We start from the raw sequence: 26,469 nt of genomic DNA on the forward strand, positions 1-26,469 counted from the left end.
TTTTAATGTTAAAATAGTTCATTGGTCCAAGCAGGTAAAGAAAAGCAAGGTCCCCTCCGTTACTTCTGCTCTGGCTTTGTTTGGCTGTGGCGGGTTGGAGACATCACTGCTAGGGGGCAGAGGTGGCCTCTCGGCCACTTCCACGTGTCACCCCGAGCCATGCATGAGGAGAGTCTGACGACACCGGAGCATGGCCGGGTCAGAGGGAGGGACAGAGAAGGGAGTGCAGGGAAGCCCGGGACGGGTTCCCAGGAGCCGCTGTGGAAGTACCTTGAGGTCCCTCCGCTCCAGGTGCAGGAGCTCGGAGCCCCGGATGTCGTGCCGCGTGAAGATGTCCTTATACTCACAGAGACTGAGGTGCTCCAGCCAGGCAGCAACCTCCTCTGTCCCCCAGAGGTGAACTGTCAGAGATGGAAAAGCACGAATGCAGTGAGTGCCCAGAGCCCAGTGCGAGGCAGGTGGCAGCCGGCACCCGAGCCACCCCAGAAGCAGGCACCCAGATGCCCCGGCAGCCAGCGCCCAAAATGCCAGCAGCCGGCTCCCCGGATGCCCCAAGAGCTGACTCCCCAGACGCCCAGCACCCAGTACCTGAGACGCCCCATCACCCAGCACCCCAGACACCCCGGCAGCAGGCACCCACACGCCCCCAAAGCCGGCACCCAAGATGCGCAGCAGCCGGCTCCCCAGACACCCCGGCACCCGGCTCCCCAGATGCCCTGGCACCTGGCTCCTGAGACGTCCCAGCACCCAGCACGTGAGACACCCCAGCAGCCGGCTTCCAAGATGCCCCAGCACCTGGCTCCCCAGACGCCCCAGCAGCCGGCACCCGCCACTCAGCCACACGCACCACCCAGAGCTCTGCAGGAAGAAGCAGGGGAGCCACCCGCATTCAGGGGACATGAGCCACAGCAGGAGCTGCTGTCTGTTCCTGCCAGGTTGGCCATCGGCCTTCTGGACATTTGCCATGTGTCCCAGGGGAGACTGGATGCCACCAAATAAGAGGAAAACGCCAATCTGACTGTGCAGCTGCAGTCAGCTTGCCCTCCTTTCTAGAGGGTTCACTTCGCTTCTGGTCCACAGCAGGAAGGGAAACAGGCAGAGATTTCACGTGGTCAGAGCGACCACTGTTACAGAGCCACTATCGTTAAAAGAAACCCAACTGCTGGGCAAACATTCGAAGAAGAAAAATCAAAGGGAGTGACCACCACCTACAAATCCAAACCTGGGCTGCCGGGCACCGGAGGGCACTGAAAACAGCCATGCTCAGAGCCGACCTTCCAGACAGAGATTTTAAGGCCCAATCTACTGACTCTCCCTCAAAACTGTCCTCGAGTGCCATGTTCTATTGACTTGGCCAACCACAGTCGCTGCTGGCCTGGGCTCCAGCCCGGGGCCCGGATCAATGACTCGTTAGCCGGGGAACGGCAGCCCCTCCCAAGAGGCAGGCCCGGTGGGCCCAGCACAAGACCCGAGCGTGAGCTCTGTGTCTCCGGGTGTCCTGTCACCTCTGCTGCCCTCCTCCCACTCTGCAGCCCGATCCAGGGCGGGCGGGCAGCGCGGTGCCAGCCGCCAGAGGAATCTGCACGGGGAGCGACTCCAGGCAGGAGCGACCGCCTGGCACGGGACTCAAGAAGGCGCAGTTCTCTAGCTACAGACGGGACGCCGCGGCGCAGGCGGGGACCCTGGGGAAGAGCCACAAGGCCACGGACAGAGCGGAGACCGGGAGGGCGCACGCAGCAGGCGCACACGGCCGGAGGACAGCGGGAGGGCAGGTACCCGGGGCTCCCAGGCTACTGCGGGCTTCTCTGTTCTTGCTGTTTTTCTTAAACTTCGTCACCAGGCGGAATTTGCCACCGCGGCTGCGTTTGGAAAGCTCCAGCATCACATTCTGTGGGGAAAGCGGGAGACACGGAGAGTCAGACCCCGACCTGGTCGGGCCCACTTCTCAGACAGGCGGGGAGCTTGGCAAAGGGGCTGCGGTCCCTGCTTCATTTACTCGGTTTCCCTCAGTTCCTAGTCTTGGCCTTTATTGATCTGTGACGCCTTTTAAAAGCGGTTGCGCAGTGACTGCACAGTGTCTATTTTCACACTCGGCTTTCATTTTATAACGTGCTTCTCATACGATTAAAAAGCTTCATAAATATCACCTAAATGTCAGCACGTTGTACAAAGATCATCCAGTAGGCTCCCAGCCGACCTAGTGCTACACTGGCAGGCGGGGACCATCGGTACTGGAGTATCTTTCTAAACAAAGCTTTTCCTGCCCTTGGCGCTCTTTCCTTGGGACCGACTCCCCGAAGCGGCGAGGAGGGAGGGGGCCAGAGGGACAGGGGCACTGGGTCCCCACTTGGCAGCCGCCTCCCCACAGAGCCGCCCAGGACACGGGTGGAGCTAACACTGCCCCTTCCCAGCTGGTCTGTGGACCTTCTCGGAGGATGTTCTCACGCCAGGTAGGAAGGGGGTCTCTGCAGCGAAGGATGTTTGCACACACAATGCACTTAACTGTATTTATAACCTGTGTACTCGTATCACCCCTGTATTCACAAATAAAGCATAATTTCCTTATTTTTCAGGTGTGCCTGTTTCTTCCTGCCCCAGAGCCCCGTCTACCGACGTCCCCACATCAACCCACACAGTCAGCCTTTTGGCTTTATGGCACTTCCAGGTCTGAAAGGGATTTTCATTAGACTGACCAAACCTAGACAGGGTAATAATCCACAGCCTCACGTCTGGAAATGTGCTCTGTCGTACCTCCAATCTTCCTTGTGCCCCTGATGGCCCCTTCACGGATCTCTTAATCAGAAGCATTTCATGTTTCAGGTTCTTAACTAACAAAAGAAACCTCTTACAATTTTCTAACCAATGACTGCAGCACTCAGGAACCGTTTTCACAAACATCTTACATTTGGCAAAACTCTCAACTGTCAATTCTAACAGCTCCATTAGAGACCTTCAGCTCCCACGTGACCAGGCTGTTCTGTCCTGAGACTGGCTGGCGCCCACCTCGCTCCCCAACACTTTCCGTGGGGCCCGGCGACCGCAGGGACAGGCAGCTGTCCCGCAGCACGGCCCAAACAAAATCCTACTCCTAACTTCAAAATTTCTTCTTTTTTTTAACGCATACAGGAGTATTACATTTACTTCTAACTTTTAGTAGGAATATTTTCATCCATGCATAAAATGGGGAGACCAGCAGAACAAGCCTCATTATCAACACGTGATCTTACTTCGGCTCCCTTTTAAGACCTCAATCTGCTCCCCTCACAAATACTTCAACATGCCACCCATACAGATGGGAATACTCTCTTCTTAAAGCCTCTAACCACGACACCATCGCCACTCGTGACACTAGCAAGAATTCACTTATAGTTAATAACATCAACTCTCCCCGACCACTGCAAAGGTTTATCCTCATGGCTGGTTTGTCTGAATCAAGACCGTCATGAGAGCCACAAGTGACACTCAGCTGTTGTGGCCCTCCAAACCAGCTGTCTGTCCTGTAAGACAGCTCCTACTGTGACCTCTGACCACCTGCCGGCTCTGGGGAGCGGCCGCACTGCCCCCTGTCCCTCCCGCCCACACATGGAGCTGCCGATTCCATCCGGCTTCCCACTCTCAGGCACGAGGAGGTCACCGGTGGTGTTGCCACTGCCCTCCTCCCCACAGGGGAGACATGCTGTCCTCTCTCGGCGGGGGGGACACCACAGGTAGAGCTACCCACCGAGGATCCCCTGGAAATCAAGCACTTCCCACTGCGGGGGTGGGGGGGGATGGCCTTTCAATCCCTGTGCACGTCCCAGCCGGAAAGCTTTTATAAAGAACTGCTTTCAATTATTTGACTTAAAGAAATTATTCTTCCGAATCTCCTGATAATACTGAATTTTGAAATCAGATGTGCTAAGCTTTTAAAAAAATGAACTGTTTGAAAGTTTCAAAGATTTGCTTCACAACATTGTGAACATACTTAATGCTATAAACCATACACTTAAAAACAACAAATATGGAAAATCTTTTTTTTTAATTTTTTTTTAATGTTTATTCTTGAGGGAGAGAGAGAGAGAGAGATAGAGAGAGAGAGAGAGAGGGGAGGAGGGGCTGAGATAGAGGGAGACACAGAATCCGAAGCAGGCTCCAGGCTCTGAGCTGTCAGCACAGAGCCCGATGTGGGGCTTGAACTCATGAGCCGTGAGATCATGACCTGAGCTGAAGTCAGACGCTTAACTGACTCAGCCACCCAGGCACCCCCAAATATGGTAAATCTTACGCGTTTAAGAATTTAAAAAAAGAACTGGAACAATGTCCATCGTTTCCTAGCTTTGACACTCTTCCTTATATATAGAAATCACACATTCCTTGACATTTTTCTTTTGCAGATGATACTTATTTCTTCAAGTTGTCCTGTGGCTATTCTTTTTAAAATGTCTTCAGATTTCAATCTGTATAGTTTAAATTTTTCCTGAAGACTCAACAGTTTCATCAAGATTTTTAAATTAGCATTTCTTTGAAGATAGTATAACTTGATTTATTTTATCTATTCTTACATGACCTTTATCACTTCATTTTTCCAAACTTTCCTTGATTATATTTGCCACAGGCTAATTAATTTCTTGCACTTTACGGGGAACCTCTGAACAACGTAGAAGTTACGGGAGCCAACGCCCACCCACGAAACTGAAACTCCAGTGTAACTTCTGACTCCCCAAAGAGTCTGAATGATCTGATTAACACATATTTTGCATGTATTATATACTGTTTTCTTACTAAAAAGCTACAGAAAAGAGAACGTTAGGAAAATCATAAGAGAAAATACATTTACAGTACTGCACTATGTAGTATGTATGTAAGTGGACCCACGCAGTTCAAACTGTGTTATTCAGGGGTCAGTACTTTCAAAGAACTAGCTCACAGAGTTATCAACTTTTTTTTGCTCTCAAATAAATAATTTTCCTATTTTTATGCCAGTAGAAATGTGGCACCGTGCCCTGCCCCTGCTTCTCTCTGCCCACTGAACGCCACCCCAGAGCCGGAGTCCCACAGGGCGGGAACGCGGAGCCAAACGGCAGCTGGCAAAGAAGGCCGGAGAAGGCAGGAGCCCTGGGAGGCCCAGAAGGCCCCAGGAGCAAGTGTGGTTTTCCGTTCTTTCCCAGGACACCTGGCTGCAGGTTCGGCCTTGGGCTCCACAAAATGAATGCCTGCAGGAACACTACCCCGGCCCTCCCTGCTCTGCCCTGGCCAGCTCCAGAGGGTTTCTGGTTTTGCAGCTAAACCTGCCCCTGGAGTCATCTATACAACTTCCCGCCCGTTACTCTGCACCGTCTCATGAGCTCACAACCAGGAACCCTAGAAACCAGGGCCCCTACAGACATGGCTTGAAGGATTCATTAGGTCAGACCTCTGGCGGGTGCTGCAATAGCCGGCCCGTGGGGGGGGGACGGGACTCACGCTGCTTTGTTTCTGCAGTGGCTGTACATTTGGTGATAATTTGTTTTGAAACATTTTTATGTTTGAAGCTTTGGAACCGCAGTTCGTGAAATAAGAGCTTTTAGTATTGAGACCCGAAAGTCCCCAAACAAACCAAGCTGACTGGTCACCCTGCAACCAGGCACTAGGCCACGAGCCTCCTGCTGCAGCACGAAGCAAGGAAAATCCTAGCCCTCTGCTGTCTTCAGAGGGAATCTGCACGGAGAGGGGGAGCTGCCCACCACGGGCAGGGCGTGGGAACACAGGGCCCACAGCTGACGGCTATGGTACCTGGGGTTTCCTGTGGCCCAGCACTGGGCTGCTGAAACCACTCTTGGAAAGGAATCAACTTTAACAATTTCCAGGCCACAGTGGACTGGTACTCCCATGAAATGCAATAAAATAAACTACTAAAAAAATGAAACCGAAAAAGGACATATAAAACATAAACCTCAATTTTTTATTATTTTCAACAGAAATATAATTCTGTTAATTGCCTAAAAGTTTCTAAACGCTCCCTCTCAATTTCTAGAATAACAAAGACATTCCTACTGTCAGTACTTTTTAATGTCCTATGGGCAACAAGAAAAAATATATGCCTTCTTTACAGAGTATAAAGTTCTCTCTCTGTAGATACATGATATATATATGTTCTATACATACATATTTTTCCAAGTTTTTTTTGTTGTTGTTCATATGCTATAATTTATTTCATTAATCATGGACTGGTAGTGATGGTTCACACTACAGTTTGGTTTCTGTCCCTTTCTCTCATTTCAAGAAGTTTTTGCTTTACAGATTTTATATAAATTAAAATTTGGAAGGTAGTCACTAAAAGAATAGACAGTACATATTTCCAAACTACTAGAGGGGACAAAGAGAGTTGTGTAGGAGGAAGGAGAGACTTCTCAATCAAAAAGGAGAAATTAAAAGAAACAAAAAAAGAATACAGAACACAAAATATGGCAAAATACACATATAAATACATTAATAATCACAATAAATATAAATAGACCAAACATTCCAGTTAAAACAGAAAATAACAGATTGGATAAAAATCCAATATTTGACAATACGCTAGTCATAAGAGAGGCACTACAAATAAAGCTTGAAAGTAAAAGTATAAAGATGAAAATACCAAACAAGTAAACTTAAAAACAAATACTAAGGGTCTTTACATAATGATAAAATCTATATGCAGCCAATAATATAGCCTCAAAACACAGAAAGCAAAAATAAGACCACAAGGGTAAACTGAGCTATCTACATTCATGGTCAGAGACTTTAGAAATAACTGATAGATCAAGAAGACAAAAATAAATTTTATTATTATAAAAATATATTTTGCCAATATAAAGTGATCGGTTTTTATCATTTATTGCAATTCTATTTTTATATTAATATTGTAACTTCAGATTTTATGTGTTTTCTTGAAATTGTTTTGATCTTTTTGTGTCTGAGTTTTTGCTGGGGGTAGGGAGAGAAAATTAGGCTCTTGTGATTGGTATATGGTTAGATTTCCTTTTTAACACAATCTTATGATAATTTGCTTTTCAGAGGAGAAGCTACACCATTTTTTATCTTTTACACTGTTAGCTACTTTATTGGTCTCTTATTTTTTCACAATGTAGATTATATTTTGGTTTTGTTTTTAGAAAACTGATTTGGAAAAACATACACCTTTTCAATTCTGTTAGAAACTACCTTTAAGTTTTTAAAGATATTACTAACTCTGCATTTCCCTAATTATCAAAGTCAAGAACTTTTTTTTAAACCTTCCACCTTAAAGGAATTTAACGGCCTTTATTCCTCTGTCCCTGTCTTCTTCCCAGCCTCCCATCTCACTGTCCACTTCACCGGCTTTGGTAACTTAGTCTGGAACTACAGGCTATGTTATCATTACATCTATTATTTTATATATTATTATTTGAGGAATTTTCTTTTAAATGAAAATTTTGTATTTATAATTCACAATTTAACTAATTTTGATGAGCTTGGCCTATCCCTTTAAACCAAAATGTCCTCTGCATTTGTCAACAAATGCCTGCATGTTCAGAGCAGAGCAGGACAGACTGTTGGAACTTTCCTTTGTACCATCACCTAACTGCTGCCAACAGGTTCTAACAAACAAAACTGGAGATAGGAGTGCCAGACGTGTAACGTCTAACAGTTACTTCTCTGGCAAGACTGCAGAACCCTAGCCTAGGATGAACTTTTCTCCAGGCCCACCTCTGCTCTACCCCTGAGAAGAAAGGCAATCCACGGTTCGTCTTTATCAGGATGCTGCCCACAAAACTGACCCTCCAACAAGCACCTCTCCAGGGCTCTTCCTGCCTATCCTCCTGCTGCAGGAGGCAACGACATCCCAGGCTGCCATATGCCTGGGGTCCTGTCTGTCCTGGCTACAGGACCTATGACAAGCTGGAGTCTCTAAATACGTGCAAAACAAAAACGTGATTGTGAGCGAAACACACCGACTCCATCCCTGACGACGGCAAACTTAAGAAGCTGCCATTTATCCAACCGACGTGTCTTCACACCAGGGGCAAACAGCGGGGCCAGGCTCAGCCTTCTAGGGACTTCCTGGCCAGCCCTGCCATTCTGTTTCTGAGGATGACGAGTGCCCTAGTCATCAAAGATTATGCTCAGTACTAACTCCCAACCTTCTCGCTGCCAGTCTTTTTCCACGCCTCCACGGCGTTTTAATAGAGGAGTCTTGAGAAGCCTTATCAGGGGCTGCAAGATGGCCACCAACTTAATCTCAAAGCCGCACGGGTCACGGTGATTACAGGTACTGAAGGGAAAGCCACTGCATCCTGCGGTGCCCAAGCTGAAGCCCCAGGACCCCCTTACCTCCTCATCACCGGGCTCCACGGGCTGGCACAGCCAGGGGGTGTCCACCAGCTTCCTGAGCTGCTGGTCCATCTCGGCAAGAGCGGCCCCGAGCCGCTCTTTTTGAGGGGGATCCAACTGCTGCTCCGGGCAGAAAAGAAACACAGCTGGTTATCGGCGGTGAGGAGCTGGGGCCACGGCAAAGCCCCCATGCAGGCGTGCAGGCTGCTCCAGCAGAAGTGGTCTGTTTGTCTCAGAGAGTCCTTACAAGAACTCCTACAGAAAGTCAGTCACACGGCACTGGCTAAGGGGCCAAGCTCAGAAGCTCGCCTTCTAAGTAGGTTGAGATGCAGGAACTAAAACTCTCCTCTCGTAAAGAGCGGAATGAACCAAGCTTGTCTGAAAATTGCAATGGCAGAGCTGACGTCTCGCCTACTTTGGTTGACCTGGGGACCCCTGTGTCAGAAAGAGGACAGGCCCAGCGGGCCCATGTCAGAGTGCAGGGAATGCTAGCAGGCGGCAAAGGGGCGGCTGTCACACACAGAAAAGCAGAGTATTTGGGGATGAAGAGCAGAGGACGGGGTGGTTCTCCGGATGTGTGATCTTCAGCAGGTCGCCCCACCTCCTTGGCCTCCACGTCCTCATCTTTGAAGCAAGAAGGCTGGCCAGACCTTCCCTCAGGCCCTCCCTATTCTGGCTTCTGCGATTCAGTGAGACCCGACCTGCCTGCTCGCCCAGGGCGGACTCCTCGCCAGGTCTGCAGGGCTGAACGAGGAAGGGTGACAGTGCCGCGTGTCTCAGAACAAGGCCCACGTGCCTGGTCGCAGGCAGATGGCTCCACACCTGCAGATTTCTAAGGCAGAATTCTGAGCACAGCGACAAAGGTGGTCCCGTCCACAGAAGTCTAACACACCAGAGATGATGTGGTTGAGATGTGGCCAGAGAGTTTGTTTGAGAACCAACCATATGGCCAGATCGGATGACCTCCAAGGCCCCTTCCTCCACTGAGTCTAGAACTCCCCCGGCCAGGAGTTCTAGACTAAAACGTGCTGCCCTGGGTACCACAAAGGTCACTGCACGCAAAGCGCGAGGCCAGCCTGCCCCAACTTACCAGGGCCATCTTCCCAGCCAGCAGCAGTTCGGTCTCGCTGCGCAGAGCTTTGATGTTATTCACCATTTCCAGGACAAAGCTGCAGTTCAGCCCCTGAGAGGAAGCAGAACGACAACCCTGTAGAAGGCCCCAGGGCTACAGGACTCCCAGGGAGCGAGACCTGAAAAGCACAGGCACCTCTGTGGCTCTGGGCTTGCCGTACACCCGGTCCATGGACTTGGAGCTGGCATTGACGGCGTGGGCAAGTTCCTGCTCCATGTCGTGATGGGACTGAGCTATCTCCCGGATACTAGAGAAAGACAGAGACATGGCACTCATCAGAGCAGGCGAAGGGGCAGCCTACGACGTCACCTCACTCGAACACAGACCCAGGTTCAGCCCAGAGGGCCAATGCAGACACGGGCCAGCCATGAGAACGAGCACAGGATGACCCCGACCGGCATTCCCTCACCGATGGCAAACAGAGAAGGTCTTAAACGGGAACCATGCCATCAAAATCCAAGTTTTTCCAGAAACTTGACCAGGGCGGAAAATCCCCAGAATGAGACTCACACCCTGTAAAAGAGCAAGCTGGCAGCTGATCGTCTGTGAGAGGGGACTTGGCCTGCCCCACTCTGTAAATGGGAACGACAGGACCCTCCTCTGTGGGGACCATCCTGCTTCAAACGGCTCAGATCCCAGGAAGTAGCCACAGGCAGCAGCCTGTTGTCCAAGGGACCCAAACGGGCAGGGAGGGGGCGGCGACAGGGTCAGACACAGCCAGAGCACCAGGGACAGAAGGAGCATGAGAGTCAGGGAAGCTGGCCAGGGAACCACTCGTCCTGCCCTGGGGAAAACGAGGAGCAGCTGCCAGACTTCAAACAAGACAGTGAGATGCAGGGCCCCATCTGTGGGACTGCCACAGGCTTTGAGGGGACGAGAACAAAGACAGAAGGAAGCCAGAAGTGGGTGGCACACCAAGGAACCGAGAAAAAGTGTAAGAAGTAAAGCCATCGGGCCCGGATACTGATTGGGTCACGGGAACGGGGGCTGCAAAAGTGGCGCTGGCTGCTCCAGACAGAGAACTCAGCACAGGGCGTGCTCTCGGGGGACCCAGAAGGACCCCGAGAACCAGAAGTGCCCACAGCATTCCCGGGAGAGCTGCGGGTCAAGAGCCTGACGCCTGGGGAAAGGGCAGGGGAATGGCCCCAAAGGGCGCACAGAGCCCAGAGCCCGCAGGGCAGCGATGCTCCCGGCGAGGACAGCGGAAGAGGAAGCCACAAATGGCACCACCGAAGATGGCAGGATGTGGCGGCCGAGAGACCCCTCTGGAGTGAGGCACGCCAGCAGCAGGCACACCGGGGAGGTGGGGAGGATGGAGAGGGGCAGAGGGACCTCTGTGCTCCAAGTCTCATGGTCCCAGGAGCCACTTCTCCAAGGCAGAGTAAGAGCAGGAAATGCCTCTGGCTGTTGTTTTTTGTTTTTTAAATACCTACAAGGTGTTTTAATAACAAACCTGCTGTCTGGGATAAAGGAGAAGAGGCAGTAAGTGAGCGATTCTGAAGAATTCGGGATAGGTTTTAAAATCTGTGAGCTGGCTCTGAAAACGCCCGGGGGTTTTAGGCCTCCTCTACATACACCCCGAGCGATCTCGGAAAGTCCCGCGAAATAAATCCCATCCGAGGGCCAGCGGAAACCCCAGCCGGGCCCTCGAGGCGGCGGTGGCGGCCCAAGGAAGACCCGGGGGGAGGCCCAGCACGCAGGGAAGGCGAGGGCCCACCTGTGGATGAGGGCTCCCGCCGCCTGCCCGAAGTGGTCCATCTGCGTGGCCTCTTCCTCAGACAGGATCTCCGGGTGCAGAGAGAAAGACGGGGGGCGAGGAAGTTCGCACTTCTGCTTGTCTTCCCAGGACTTGAGGGTGTTCTCAAACGCCTAGGGCACGGAAACCTGGTGTCACACCGTGCGACCCTCTCTCAAGAGGCGAGCACGTGTTCAACCGCAAACGCCGCTGGGACACCAGCTGGACGACAGCCAGAAAAGGAGACACAGACTTCTTTTTTACACTGAGGAGGGCGAATCGTCCTGGAAATTACACCCCTGCTCACTTAATCTCTGCGTCTGAAAAAAGCAAATTCCCAGAACAAAACACTGGAAACTCCAGGTCTCCTGACAGGAGGTGCACAGGTGTGCCTGCAGGTGAGCCCCGGGACTCACACAGGTGAGTCCCTCTGGGTCTCCGCACGCAGCCCTTCTTACCCTATCTCTGGTGAGCGTCTGTGCCCGGTTCTTGTGGATGATCCGAATGTATCCTGGAGGCTGGACCCAGGCCTCTCCGTCCACTTGCACAGGTACGCCCTCATCCCCCAGGATGGAAATCTTCACCGTGCGACACTGAGAAAACACCACAGCTGTGACTCGTGCGCCGCGCTGAACCAAGGAGCTAAGGTGCTAGATCTCAGCCCTGCAGGAGCCTTCCTGTCCCACACGCCCCTGCACAAGCCAGCTGACATCTGGGGTGACGCCGTGCCCACGGCCAACCACCGCTGCGGCCAGAGCATCCCTGTCCAGGGCACAGCTCATGAAGCCCAAGGATCTGTCCCTCCCCACCATCCCCTCACCCAGCACGGCATCTGTGACCGCAGTGAGACCTCGGTGGTCAGACACGAGCACCAGGCCCAGGGTGGGGACTCACGACCAGCAAGAGCCACGGGGCCTTGCTCAAGTGCAAACACTCCCAGGACAGGGTAAACCAGTCCCAACAAGTGGTTAGCGATGTACTGTTTCTCTTTTCAACAGAGAACACTGCCAAAGAGTTCGATCATAAAATTCAAACACCCTACGCTCCGCAGGGACAGACTGAGGCAGGAAGGGCCGTAACATCACAGCCTGGGACTTGGGTGGGCTAGGGAATCAGCCTCCCTGCTTCCTTGTGCCTAAGAACACTGCCCTCCCCAGCCCATCACCAGTAGCAGGGAAGCCCCTTCCCCTTCTCCCCTCTCCAGGTGGGCCTCAGACCAGCCAGGCGAGGCCACACTTTCTCCACTGCTCCCGTAGGCTCGGCCTCCATTCCCAAACTCAGGATGCAGCTCCCGAAAGCTGCAGCCACAAGCCGAGTTCAGTGGGGCCTGTCTCATCCCATCCCACCCCACCTCAACATCCCACCTCAATATGGCTGGCACCCGCAGAGAAAGTCACGGCAGGGGGGGGCTCAGGCAGGATTCAAGTTGGCCCCCGTTTTGTAAGAGTGTTTGTTAACTGTCAAATACAGCAGGTGGGGCCGTGGGCGGTCCTGGAAAAGCACCCCTTCTCCCGGGCTCTGCGCAGCAGGAGCCTGCTGACAGAGGAGACTGGTTCTGGGCCAGGCCCGGCCTCTCCAAACACACGTGAGCCACGCTGCCTCCCACGTCCCTCCCACCTGCGGGCCCACGGCCGATACCTGGGCGATTCGGTGATGCTGCAGCCTAATGACGCGAGAGACGGCCATCTGCATACTGCCAAATACAGCGACCACCTCCAGAATCTTATCATCGAATGACGGAGCTGCAAAAGTCTGAAAGGGCCAGTGTTAGGAGCTGACCCCTGCTCCAAACCTCCCTGCACAGCCCTCTGTTGTTCACTCTCGGGGCTGCTGCTCTGGTTACAGATAGGCACACGACTCGGCTGGCATGTCCTGAGAAGCAGCTGTGGTGTGACTGTGTCATTGAGGGGGTTTCTAGTGAGACCTTGACTAGAACCAGCTGCCTGGGACCAAATCTCTGATCTGCCACTTTCTAGCAGTGCGACCTTGAGCAAGGTACTTAATTTTCTCATCCTCGGTTTTGGGTAAAATTAGCGTGTTCCCCGAGAGGCTCTCAAGAGGACTGAGTTAATGCACGCACAGTGCTTAGAACGGCAACCGAACATCTTTCTCGTTGTTAATTTTCAGTAATCTCTACACCCAATGTAGGGCTCAAACTCACAGCCCCGAGATCAGAAGTTGCACACTCCACTCACTGAGCCAGCCAGGCACCCCGGCAACCAGAACATCCTGAGTGCGCAGTTCACGTTCATTATTTTGTTAGCTATTACGTACAATGGAAGCTGCATCCGTGGTTAAAAGCAAACACTTTCCAAAGTTAAGAGTAATCCCAGACTTCTTCCGTGGATTACACAACCCCACGTGGGCTCGGACTTGTCTGCACTCCGCCCACTACACGCCGTCAGAGAGCTTCCTCCACACCCGTCTCCCCGCTAAGCCTTCACATGTGCCGTTCCAGCAATTACCTGGAACAGCCTCTGCACCCTGCCCTGACCGGACCCGGCCAATCCTGCGTCTCCCTTCAGGTCTCAGTGCAGATGTCCCCTCCTCTGAGAAGTCTGCCCAGACCACCCCAAATCGGAGTCGGGCCTGGCTGCTGGCATCACACCTGTGCCCCTGACCACATCTGTCCTGCCCGGCCTCTCTTCTCACGAGCGGGGGACCATCTCTGTCTCGTTCTCCACTGTCCTCTGACCACCCGCACAAGGGAGGAGTTCTACACACACCTCCGCACCACCCTCAGAGCCCCAAGAGCCAGAAGGCTCCATCAGGGCCTGAAGTGGTGGACACTCCTTGAAGGGATTACCCACACCCAGCTTGGGCCCGGCCACCCAGAACCCCCATACGTACATCATCTTCCTTGGTGCCCCCCCCAGAAGTTGGTCCCTCCGGCATAGCTGGGAATGTTGAGGACAGCAATCCCCTGGAGACTGGGGAGTGGGATGGGTCGCCCATCACACTGTGCGGCAGAAATGCCGGAGAAGGAAACAAGGGAATGACAGCATCAACCTGGTCCTTCTTCACCAGCAACCCGCCCGCCCGCCCGGGGCGGAGAAGGCCACCACCACAGCTGGGCTCTCACTGAGGGACCTCAGGGCAGTGGGACCCCACACCCAGCGAGGAGAGGGGCTCACAGGAGACCAGGCGGGCCCTGGCCTGCCTGCAGGAGACCCTCTTGCTCACCTCCAGCAGGACCTTCTGCTCCAGGTTCCTGTAGGTTCTGTGCAGCAGCTCTTTGGTTCCAAGAACTCCGTACCACATCATGTTCTTGGTCCGGCTCCTGGAGGTGGAAAGCAAAGAAGTGACAGGACCCCCGCTCTCTTTATACAGCTAACGGCAGCCACTACCGCAGCCGCAGGAAGACGTCCCATCACACAGCAGACTCGGCAACCACTCACAGCCCCGACATCTCAATAAGGAAGGGCATTTCCTCATTATGTGCCGATGTAAGATGTGCATCAAGAGACACGTTTAGTGATAGAAAATTCTGCTGAAAAGTAACATTCCCAAGAAAATAATTTTACCTAAAAAGGTAAAAAAGACATTACAGAACCTCACAAAAAACCGAGAATGATTTTTTTTCCAGCTAGAAAATTATGCTTAGCGTAGAAAATTTGGGAAGTGCAAAAAAGCACAAAGGAGAAAAAAAATCCTCCTAATCCCCACAGCTGTGCGTCCTGATGGTAAAAACTTTGGTGTATTTCTTCAGTCTTTTCTAAGTCTTTGACTCACGGGGGAAACAGCCAGTTTACAGTCTGCTGACCGACTCTGCTCACTTGGCCCTGCACCCTGCGTCCAGACGCTGGACTGATCACAGCGGGGCCTTTCCCTACGGGCCCTTGTCCACTTAATCCCTGTGACTGGACCCAGCCGGTTCCCAGTCCCAGGCTCCATAAGTCACGTGGCAGTGGCCCCTTTGCACACACCTCTTGGCAAATGTTTCGTTACTTCTTAGGATAGACTCGTAGAAATGGAATTCCTCTTAGACCTTTTCAAAGCTCTTGATACAAACTCAGGGATTATCCTAGCAGGGGCCCACAGTTCTAAAAATGTATTGCACATGGCTTTGTCACTATCTTACTCTGTGAAATTGCACGCATTTTCATGCCTTTTCAGTTATTTTTGAACTAACGGGGGCCTTTTTAAAGGAGTCGGGCTCGCCATCATGTGCTGAACAACAGAGATGTCCCTGGGGGGCTTCTGAGACACTTTCCTCCACTCAAGAACCCCAGCATTCAAAAGTTTCTTGAATTCTTAAGCTTGATTTTGTTTTCTGAGAAATCTGCACCTACAGAGCACCTGGGTGATCACCAGGGCAACTCCTTAGGTGTGTGAGCCCCTCCCACCCAGCTCTCCCAGCGTCCCCTTCCAAATGACAACGGCACCAAGGAAGCAGGGGGCACATGGACGAGATGGGACGACGAACAAGTTTGTAGGCTCTCCAGCAAGGGGCCCCGACTCCTGCATCAGCGGCTGTCTCTGGCCAAACTGCACATCAGCTTCTCCTTTGCCAGTTCTAGAATGTCAAAGCCGAACGGTCTCCTCCTCCAGGTGATTACTGAAGGGTGGGGTGGGAGACGCTAACTCCCTGCTTCACTTCTCGTGTTTTCCCAGGGGAGACGGAATCTCCACCTCAACCCAGGAGAAAGCTGCCCATTTCTCTGCATCCCCTCCCAAGGCGGGGAGGGATGAGTAGACATCATTTAGGGGGAAAAAAGGAACATCCCCAAGGACACCCCTCGGGCCTCTCACGTGGCTGTCTTCCTACAGAGGGGTGTCTCCTCATGGGTGTGGTGGGGAGGCAGCCGGGCCGCCCCCAACGCCGCCGGGGTCTCACGTACCTGGCACAGTACCCTCCTAGCACACTTTGTCACCTGTCCCTCTACAGCACCACCACGACTTATGACGCAGACCCTTCTGACTGACTGCAGTCACTCATGTTCTCATGTGGAATTTGTCCTGACCACACCAGAACCCCCCCTCCAGGCTGGCCTCCCAGACCCCCAGCCTGGTCCCACCCACATCTCGTGCAAGCACCTCTCTTTCCAACAACGAGGCACCTGGTTTTCACGTCTGCCTTCTGCCTCCGCGCTCTGGATACCCACTGCCTCGCTGACTCTAGCGGTTCCCTCGCTACCCGGAAGGGGAAGCGAGGACGAAGGAGCAGTGTGCACACAAGCCCGCCACACCGCCTACCTGCACTTCTCTGGGTGCTCGTCACGCTTGTTGTTGAAGTCCAGGGATATCTTCGCATCCAGGCCGATGCCAAAATAATTGTTCATGACGCACTTCTCCGTGTAATACTCTCTGCAAAGGGGGTTTCGGACCCATAAGAACCGCAGGTGGCTTCACAGCCTCCCCCTCCAAGCACTTCTCCCTGAGGGCAAAACTCATGGCTTTTCCTTCAGGAGCAGCTTTACTGAGGCTCAACCTCACATACTGCCTGAGGCGCCCACTTAAAACTTAAGACTCTGATATTTGGTTGAAATTTTTTTTTTTAATGTTTATTTATTTTTGAGAGAGTGAGAAAGAGCATGAACGAGGGAGAAACAGAGAGAGAGGGAGACACAGAATCCGAAGCAGGCTCCAGGCTCCGAGCTGTCGGCACAGAGCCCGATGCGGGGCTCGAACCACAAACCGTGAGAACATGACCTGAGCGGAAGTTGGACGTTAACCGACTGAGCCACCCGGGCGCCCCAGGACTCGGTGATTCTTAACATATTTGGTTGTGCACTACTATGCATTTTAGGGCATCTCATCACCCCAACAGCAAGTCCACAGCCCTTCGCCATCAGCTCCCAAACCCCCCCACCAGCCCTGGCAACTCAGATCTGCTGTCTCCATGGTGCGCCTACTCTGCCAGGTTCGTATAAACGGAATCCACGAGCATAATGTTTTCAGAACGCATCCGTGCTCAGGACCTCATCCCTGTTGATGGCCAAACAGCACTTTGCCGTAGACGCGTGAGCACCGACACGCACGCTGTCGTGGACATGTTCTCACTCCTCGGCCGTGGCCCCACAGGTGCTCTGAGCCGCGTGGAAACCGTACCGTGAGGAACTACCAGACTGGGTCCCAGAGCAGCCGCGCCATCTCGCGCTCCCACCAGCAGCATGAACCTGACCATATCTATGGCACACGCGCTCTGGCGTCTTCAACCCAAGGCCTCCCAACACGCCTTCCTTCCCGAGATCCGATCAGAGCAGCGCATCCCAGGCCCGGGGCCAGCACCGCACTTTCCCGAGTCCGCTGCCCACGAGACTCATTTCATTCCAGCTTCTCGGCCTCCCCCGCAATCACTGTGGCCACCAGGGCCACACCGGGGCTCCAGGGCCCTCTTTTCCTTCCAGGAGGCTGGCTGAAGGAAGGAGTCCCTGAGCCTCCACCCAGAGGAAGCAGCAAGGAGGAAAGTCCGTGCCTGGCGCTCCTGGGCTCTGCAGGGAACACGTCTGGGGTCAGAACTCGAGGTTTCAGCTTAATTTCAGGTTAATTTCAGGTTAACAGGCATGTGCAGCCTGATTTGGGAAGCCATCACCACATGGACGTGTTTTTAGGACACATCTAATCCGAGTGCCTACCAGCTTAGTGAGAACAAAGCTCAGGGAGAAACTGTTTTCTGAAAAGACGACCACGTGCTGACCAGTATCTACAGGTCCTGGGAAAATGGACAGATCCAACTCACAGAACCAGCATGGGGACAGGGGAAGGGGGATGAGGAGACCGGGCGCAGGGGCCTGGGAAGTGGGGGATGGCCAGGCCCCAGGGGCCACCACAAGCAAAGGCAGAATGACCACAAGTCTAGGGGCCCCAAGCTACAGCCCCAGCACACCGCCCTGCGCAGAGGGAGGAGAGCAGCTGGCCTCCCCGGGTTAGGCTCCCGCTTCCTGAGGCGGAGAGGAGGAAAAGACACCGATGCTGCCAGGTGTGGGACTTCTGGTCTCAGGGGAAGGGAACAAACGAAATACCTGGCTCAGGGGGCCCTGTGTGCACTGCTCACGGAAGGCTGCGGCTCTGGCCTAAGGAACACGGCACCAGGGAGCGTCAGGACCAGAGCCCCGTGGGGCAGGCAGGAGGCAGTGTTGGGCCCGGGACAGGGACACGGAGGTGCCTGGGCAGGCCAGAGGCTGGCAGCAGGTAACTCCACTGAGGCCACCCTGGCAAACTGGGGTGGCAGAAACGGCCACTCTGCACACTTCCAGCTCTGCTCTCAGAACCCACGGAGTCCGTGCAAGCTGCGCATTTCTGTCCCCTCCCCCAGCATACCAGACACACGCGGCTGGGAACATGCAACCCACTGCCACCGGCCACACTGCCCAGAACTTGCCATCAACCAGCAGAAAGGGAAATCTAGAAGACCAGATTTTCAAAATACCGTTTGTCTCCATAACGGCCTCCATACACACAAGAACGAAGTCCACTAAACTGCCCCGTCAAAGTCCCCACCACCTGAGAAACAGGGCAGAGGACACAGCACCAGTCCACAGAGCAGCATCGAACCTTCTTCCCTGTGATGGCAAACCTGGGACGGTATCTCCCAGATTCAGCCCCAGAATCCAGGCCACTGCAGCACCAACAGGGCAGAGCGGGGGAAGGAAGGATGTCGGGACAAGGTGCCAACGCAGCACTAGCTGGGTACGGGACAGCGACAGTGAGAACAAGGACCAAGTCAGCTCCCAGCAGGAGTTTCTGAACCTGCCAAAAACCTCAGACCAGGAGAGATGTTCAGGAGCCATACACGCGTGACCTCATGGGAAGCTGGGATGAGCCGGGACAGGCTATGCCCGTCACACATTTCCAACCAGACTCTTAGCTGAGGCATTTCTAGGTTTTCCTTATCAGCTAACCAAAGCTAGAAAAGGACAACCTAGTCATCTGTACACAAATTCTTCTGGCCAATGCCAAATCTATTTTCTGGGCTCCAATATGCTTTTTGTTGTTGTTGTTGTTGTTGTCTGTTTTTAACATTTATTTATTTTTGAGAGAGAGAGAGAGAGAGAGAGAGACGAACAGAGACAGAGGGTGAGGAAAGGAGGGGCAGAAAGCGAGGAAGACACAGAATCTGAAGCAGGCTCCAGGCTCTGAGCTGTCAGCACAGAGCACGACGCAGGGCTCGAACTCAGGAACCATGAGATCATGACCTGAGCCAAAGTCGGACACTTAACCGACTGAACCACCCAGGTGCCTCATGGCCTCCAACATTCTTTTAACATCGCGCTCGCCTGGTTTACCCCCATACTCACAGGTTTTCTGATTCCGAGTTAAAGGGATCAGCATTAATTAACAGGCGACTGATGACTGAACCTCCAGGCAAGGAACCAGACATCCCAGCCCGAACGTCTGTAGAGGAGAGAACAGGAAGAGACAGCAGGTTGGGATTCGATGAATTAAGAGAAGCTCATGTCTTCAAGGCTAAGGGACACATACTCCAAAACACTACTGTGACTAAATATTTCTAAATAACGTATAAACAGATCCAAATTTTGACATCTAAGTGTTTCAGGTCAAAAATCACCATCATAAAGCCATATTCATGGAGCAAAATCAAACACGGTAGATAGTAGAAACCATCACCTAAAAGTTCAAGAAACAGCTTAAAAAGACGGTTCTCATTACGTGTAAGAAGCTGCACCAAAATGATCTCTCAGTACGAGTAATCTTAGCGTTCAGTCCTACAGCTGCGCGAAACTAAATTCATGAGACAGAAACATCAAGGAACACCCCAAGGAACCTGCACCCTTAAGTCACAGGGGTGCCTGAGTGGCTCAGTCGGTTAAGCGCTCGACTTCAGCTCAGGTCATAATCTCACAGAGTTCATGGGTTTGAGCTCCGTGTCAGGCTCTGTGCTGACAGCTCAGGGCCTGGAGCCCCTGGAGCCTGCTTCGGATTCTGTCTCCCTCTCTCTCTGCCCCTCCCTTGCTCGTGCTCTTTCTCTCTCTCTCTGAAATAAACATTAAAAAAACTGTTTTTAAGTTTTAAAGGCAGAGATAGAACCCTGCTTTTAAACCTTCTGCCAATCCACCCCTTCCAGTAACATCTATGTCTCTGGTTAACCAAATATGTCTCGTTAGCCTCATCACCCAAGGACTTCTGGAATTTTCTTTCTATTCAATTGAGATTCACCAAGAAATTGCTAAATCACTATGGGAGCAGATGGTATGGCATGGGCTCTGCCAGGCCCAGGAGGCCTCAGGAAGTCACCTGAAGCTGGTGAAGGGGCTCTTACTGGCAATCTCAACCCCTTGTGCTACTCCTTCCTTCTGCACAAAGTATGGTCAGCCTCAACCCTATGCCGGGAATGCTGGGAAAAATGAAGGCAAAGACAGAAAAGTGGACTGTGCCCAACTCCCCTGGTGGCCAGTTGTGCCCTCCCACCATCACGCTAGAAACGATGGGATGACTCGACTGGCTCCCTGTCACAACCCTCCCCTCCCCTTTTTCTCAGGAGAACTCCTACTCATCCTTCAGTACCCAGCTCAGGTACTACCCTCTCAACGACATCTTCCTGGGGCCCCAAGCAGCAATATGGGGGCTTGCTGCCCTTTACACTAAATAAGGGCACTTTTCACACCATGACATAACTTTGGAATCCTGTCTGTTTGCCACAGGCCTGTATATAAACGCTTAGAGGACAGGGACCCAGTCACATTCATTCTCACAACTCAGTGCCAAAGCAACAGATCCTGGACCTCGCTAGTTGGCAGCTTATCGCCCCATGCGCACGGCCCACAGACACACTCAGCCAACCCACGGGGGACACTCACTCGAGAACAGGATCTTGGTGTTCAGTGCGGGCAGCCCATCCCGGTTTCCTGACTGGGGAGGAAGAGAGGCAGAACTGCCCAGTGTCAAACTTCCTTTGCTTATCAGCTTCTCACATGGGGATCTGGACACTATAAAATTATAAAACAGAACCAAAACCCATAAAACTGTCCAAAACAGAACATTACTCAAGTACTGGAAATGGTCATTAGAGAAACGACCGTTCCGAGGGCTGAGGGGACTGGACAACAGCTGCCAGCCACTGGTCAGCCCCCTGCAGAGTGTGCAAGAGGAAAGAGGAGGGGAACGGGAAGGGGGACAGAGAGGCAAGTGGGCCTGGACGCCCTCTGGGGGGAACACAGGTGCAGCCGAGGCTGGGATGGGCGGGAGGGGCTCACTCCCGGTCACAGGCGGGGCCCAGTGGAGCTCAGAGCAGATCAGAGCAAACCCCCCCTCCGGAAGACACCTCCCAGCAGTTGGTACAGGCTATGAGGGAGGGGGCTGCACACAGAGGGGAGGCCGTGTCTCTCCACAGCTGCAGTCTGCGCTGGGGGCCGGTCCAGGAGGGATAAGCATCCCCAGGCAGAGCGCCCAAAGGGCTAGGTGGTGCCCCGGCCAAAATGCCTGGCAGCCTGGCCTGGAGCAAACTGCACAGGTGCACAGAGCTCGGAGGCTGTAGCCAGGAACGCCTGCGCCCCAGGTCGGGAGCTGCGGTGCGCAGAAAGGACCACAGGCCTGAGCCCTGCTGGGTCTGGGGTATACAAGCAGGTTCTGAGGAACCTGCGCACGCCTTCCTATGGGGGTCCCACTGGGTCTCCCCCAGGCCAGGGAGGTGGTGCACGGAAACAGGCCATGTGTCTGCGACTTTTTATACTGCCCGTGGCCAAAGCAATTATGAGAAGGCACCCTAAAACTTCCGGGGCAGGCTTTCCCACTACTGCAAACCCAAGGGGCTGATTGATGATGGCACTGGGATCAAGACCGGCCCGGTACCTTTGCGGAGGCTCCTGGCCTTGGCAACCCCACAGCTCTCCATGGGACACACTCTGTCATCCTTCGGGTCTTTTCTCTCTTCCGACTCAGAGAGACCTAAGGTGAACCCCTCCTGTTCTTGGGTCTGGGCGTTCTGCTCATCGACAGCTGCAAGGAAAGAACGCCCACAGCTAAGCACGCAGCCACGGAGTGCGCAGACGACGACGTCTAGTGACACGGCGCCTGCTGTGCACAGGCTCCTCTTGGACTCGGTGAGCTTTCTTCCATATCCTCTCAGCGGAAAGCTCACAGCCCGACACTGCCACCCCGTCCCCACTGTTCTCCGAGTGCCCGTATGAGTGCCAGGCACCTGGGCATCCATGCGGACGGGCTGGGGAGAAGGGGGAGAGCCGAGGGCTGGAAGACGTGGAGAAGGGGAGTGGAGTGAGGGCACACAGTGCCCAGAGGGGACGTGACAAGGGGGCCTCCGCCTGAGGGTCACACCGGTGTGGGGTCACAACCCGTCATTCTCACTGGAGGACAAAGATGGAGTGAGTGGGAACGGGGTGGGATTTCCGAGGGTAACGTGAGCATACACAGACGGAGAAGGAGACAGTCCGAGTGCAGCTGGAGGCAAGGAAGCGCCCATGTCACCGTGCGCCTGCAGTGTTCCCTTCAAAGCTCAGAAACCAAGTCTAGAAAAGGAGTGACCAGCCGGCAAGTCTTTAATCTGACCCAGCCGGGGGCCCCCCCCCCCCCCGCCACCACTCGAGGGCTTGTCGTAGAGTGAGCAGCCTGGCCGCCAGCGAGTACCATCGGCACCACAGCCTGGCGCCCACCACACATCAGCCCCCACGGTGCCGGTGCTCCCACGGCTCCCCCACTGCTCCCACCACCTCCGGCTAGCCGGCCTCCCACCCCCGCCCTCCACTTCCCAGCCTCTCTCTCCATCTCTCAGCTGACAGCCTCAGCCACGGCCCCGACCCCGCCCCCCTCCCACAGGGCCCGCCCCTCCACAAAGTCGCTGAACCGCTGGGGCCACCGCCTACCCGTTCTGCCAAGCTGCGCCCAGGGTCGGGGCAGTGACAGCAGGGCCAGGCCCCTTCCAGGGAGCGGACCCCCACCCAAGGACTGGTCTGCATCTTCCCCAGTTGGGGACGCTCTCTGCTCCCTCCAGTCCTTCCATCAGAAGCGAGTGCAGTGAAGAGGGAGAATGTTCCCCAGTAGGCTCTCGGATACAAGGTACTGCCAGTGACCCCTGGGCATCTGGTTTCGTCCTACACAGTGGGTTGTCTGTCACCGTGTTTGGGGGGAAAGAGAGTGCCAGTGCTTGCCTAAGAAAGTTACTTCATCATTAAGCGACCTACTACCTTTTTCTGTGTGTTCTATGATCTGCCGGATGGCTTTCTTCAGGCTATTGGCTCTGAGCATGAGCTGTTCCCGTGGACGGAATATCTGCGGCCGAGAGGGGCACGTCGACCCCACCGAGCGCTCCCCAGTGGAGCCGCAGCCGCTGCCTGCCCCGTCTCCATCTTCCACCTCCTCTGCGATGGTGGGGGGCGGGGTGGGCAGGGAGGACGAGGCCTGGGACTCATCGTCCAGGGTCTTGAGGAGAGAGTCCAGCTTCTCTTTCAGGACAGAGCACTGGCGGGAAACAAACGGAATGGGGCGGAGTGCTTCTCTGTCCTACACCCTCCCGCCCAGGAGCCCAGGGACAGACCTTCTTGGCCATGACCTCTGACTCCTCTGAGCTCTCTGTGGTCTTCTCGTAGGCCTTCCCCACCCGAGCCACAAAGTCCTTCACCGTCTCGCAGAGCACTCTGTGGGAGGAAACACGGAAAGACACTTTCAGAGAAAGTTCTGGCCGGGAACCAGGCACCCTGCGAGGTGGACCCCCGGCTCCCCCAAAGCCACCGGGCACTCACTTGGCTGAGGAAATCACCACCGAGTGCTGGTCTGAGGTCAGGATTTTAGAAAGGTGGGCCGCCACTGAGTCTTCATAGAAGAGGATTTGTTGCACCTGCAATTATCCCCAGACAGGGGGTGCGGTGACTGAATGCTCCCAGTGAGTTCCTCGCCCACTGTCCCTGCCAGCCCGGGGCCTCAGTCCACTTCACACGCCAACCTGAGACTCGCCAGTGTCGGCTCAAAGATTTCAAAAGCTTGCCCAAGCTGTGGACAGACAGATCTTAACAAAAAAGGCCACGCCAATAAAAGCCTGCAAGCAGCTCGTGCTGCTTTTAGTCTGATTCCACACCACCAGCCTGTGCTGGTCACTGCAGGCTTTCATCGCAGCCCCTTACGGCAGCAAGGTGGACAGGCAAGGCCTCACTCACGGAGGTTCCGTTCACAGCGGACAACACGTTTCTCGTTCTGGCTGGGAACTTGGGGTCCTGGCCCCTCTCCTTCTCTCGGTGTAAATTACCCCCTTCGCCACTGAGCACTGCCTGCTGAAGCGGGATTACGGTGCGACAAACAGGCCCTAGCCCGGGGCGAGCCAGACGGTAACTATTTTGGTCTTTGCACGCGCATCCTTCCTCTCTCAAAACCTACAAACCGTTCTCTGCTCATAGGCCCTAGCCCAACGTCCCTAACCCTCCCGATGGGGAGACAAATCTTGGCAGAGTGTTCTCTCCGCTCAGCCAGCTCTTCCAGTGGGGAGGAGCACAGCTGAGGGCCCCGCGCTGCACCAGCCTGGGCAAAATCTAGGCCCTGAGGGGACCGTTAAATCCGTAAAATGAAGAGAAGAGTTGGACACTGAACGAGCATAGCCTAACTGCATGGGCTGCAGGAGGGAGGGTGGTCACAGAGGATGTGGGACTAGAGAGAGCGCCTGGGGCCCGCGGGGGACAATGGCAGTGGGGGCGCAGCCTAGGCAGTGTCCAGTGCAAGAGCAGGAAGTCCTAGGAGACTGTCATGAGGGCCCCCAAACCCTGGGGTAGCGCCAGGAAGCCCCCAAGCGACCCCGAAGCCCGCGAGGCAGTCAGGATTCACTCAGGTCCAGCGCACCCCTGGGCTGCCCCTGCCCCCCTGCGGGTCTGATCTAGGGCAGGACGTTTAAGGAGCGGCTCATCACCAAAGGGTGGGGGAGGCGGTGAGAACCGGCGAGCGGGCCGGTGAGATAGTGCCGGGGCGGGGGTTAGGGCGCGACAGCAAATACCTCAGAGCCCTCACTGAAGTCCTCAGTGCCGGTGGAAGAGGAGGCCGGCCGGGGCAGCTTGGTCTCGTAGGCCATGACGCTCCACCTGCACACATGAAGGCGGCTCTCAGCAGGTGGCCCGGCCCCCAGGCGAGCCCACGGCTCGAACTTCATCTGTAAGCCCTTCCTCTCAACTCTGCCTCCCTTCCCTTAGCTGACAACAACCTTCACGAACAAGGCCCCGCAGCATCCCTGAAGGAGGGGAAAGGGATCCCACAAACGACCATCTGCCTCTGCGAGGAACGGGCTCCCCTTCTGCAGGGTGTGAACACCCCTCGGCCAGCGGCCAGCTCGCCGGGGTGTGAGCGCTCCACAGGCACCGAAGGCACACACACCTCCCTAAAGAGAGAGGACGTGGCAGGGGCAGCCAGAGCGTGTGCTCAGACTCACGCTGTGAATCGCAACTACCGGATCCTTCCTGAGACTTCGAAGTGTTTTCAGTGAAACCAATTTGCCACAGGCATGTAGTTAGCAGGCTTCCCCACAGCTAACTCAGAACTAAAAGTAGCTCGCTCAAAAAGGATGCCGAACTATTTTTAAACCCACACAGGACAGTCACCCAGAACTTCAGATTCTTCTGGGAACACAAACACAGGAACGTGGGACCACTCAACCATGCGACAAGGGCGACTGCCGACAGGTGTCCGAAGGGGGCAGAGCCGCCTTCTCCAAAGCCCTGAAGGCCTCTTGAGACCAGACCACTCACAAGCGCTCGGTTCCTAATCTGTTCTGTTGGCTTTTACCTTCTGCTTAATCTGATGAAAAGTTAAAAACTATTAGAAAAAAAGAATTCCTACTCAGGTCCAATTTTTTCTCTTTTCAGCAACAAAAAAAATATTAGAACTGACCAAATGAACAAACTCTAATCTCTCAACAAGAGCTGGGATTATTTTTCTTTTACTGACAAGAAGAGTAAACTGCTCAAGTTCATGCAACTCCCTGTGACAGGGCAAGGATTTACATCTCAGATCTGTTTGACTTTTTTATGTCTTCTACTGAAGTATAATTAGCACGCACTGTTATGATAGTTTCAGGTGTACAACATACTGATTCAACACTCCTCATTCAGGTCCAATTTCTACAAACAGTTGCACAGGACCCATATTCAAGCATCCGACTGGATGGCTCAGTCGGTTAAGCATCCGACTTTCACTCAGGTCATGATCTCACATTTCGTGAGTTCAAGCACCATGCTGAGTTCGCTGCTATCAGCGTAGAGCCTGCTTCGGATCCTCTGTCCGCCCCCCACCCCACCCCCGCCTCTGTCCTTTCTTTTTGCGTGCACTCTCTCCCTCTCTCAAAAATGAAAGAAAAGAAAAGAAAAGAAAAAAAAGAAAAGAAGAGAAGAGAAGAGAAGAG

The 26,469-nt window shown here is 53.8% G+C and overlaps 1 protein-coding gene across 1 annotated transcript in view; it reads right to left on the reverse strand.

The window, feature by feature from the left end:
* The window catches only part of DGKD (diacylglycerol kinase delta), an 86,911-nt gene that overhangs the window by 3,505 nt on the left and 56,937 nt on the right, over positions 1-26,469 (reverse strand). Inside the window, 19 exon segments of the mRNA XM_040450640.1 lie at positions 271-401; positions 1,777-1,888; positions 8,314-8,433; positions 9,404-9,496; positions 9,581-9,692; positions 11,163-11,314; positions 11,639-11,773; positions 12,819-12,932; positions 14,031-14,051; positions 14,053-14,139; positions 14,364-14,460; positions 16,377-16,487; positions 19,421-19,517; positions 20,942-21,070; positions 21,933-22,079; positions 23,282-23,555; positions 23,632-23,731; positions 23,837-23,931; positions 25,072-25,156. Of these exon segments, the coding sequence (XP_040306574.1) occupies positions 271-401; positions 1,777-1,888; positions 8,314-8,433; positions 9,404-9,496; positions 9,581-9,692; positions 11,163-11,314; positions 11,639-11,773; positions 12,819-12,932; positions 14,031-14,051; positions 14,053-14,139; positions 14,364-14,460; positions 16,377-16,487; positions 19,421-19,517; positions 20,942-21,070; positions 21,933-22,079; positions 23,282-23,555; positions 23,632-23,731; positions 23,837-23,931; positions 25,072-25,156 (2,212 nt within the window).

This window comes from Herpailurus yagouaroundi, unplaced genomic scaffold (assembly GCF_014898765.1).
Source record: "Herpailurus yagouaroundi ecotype Mexico unplaced genomic scaffold, PumYag 202, whole genome shotgun sequence".
Classification (NCBI taxonomy): domain Eukaryota; kingdom Metazoa; phylum Chordata; class Mammalia; order Carnivora; family Felidae; genus Herpailurus; species Herpailurus yagouaroundi.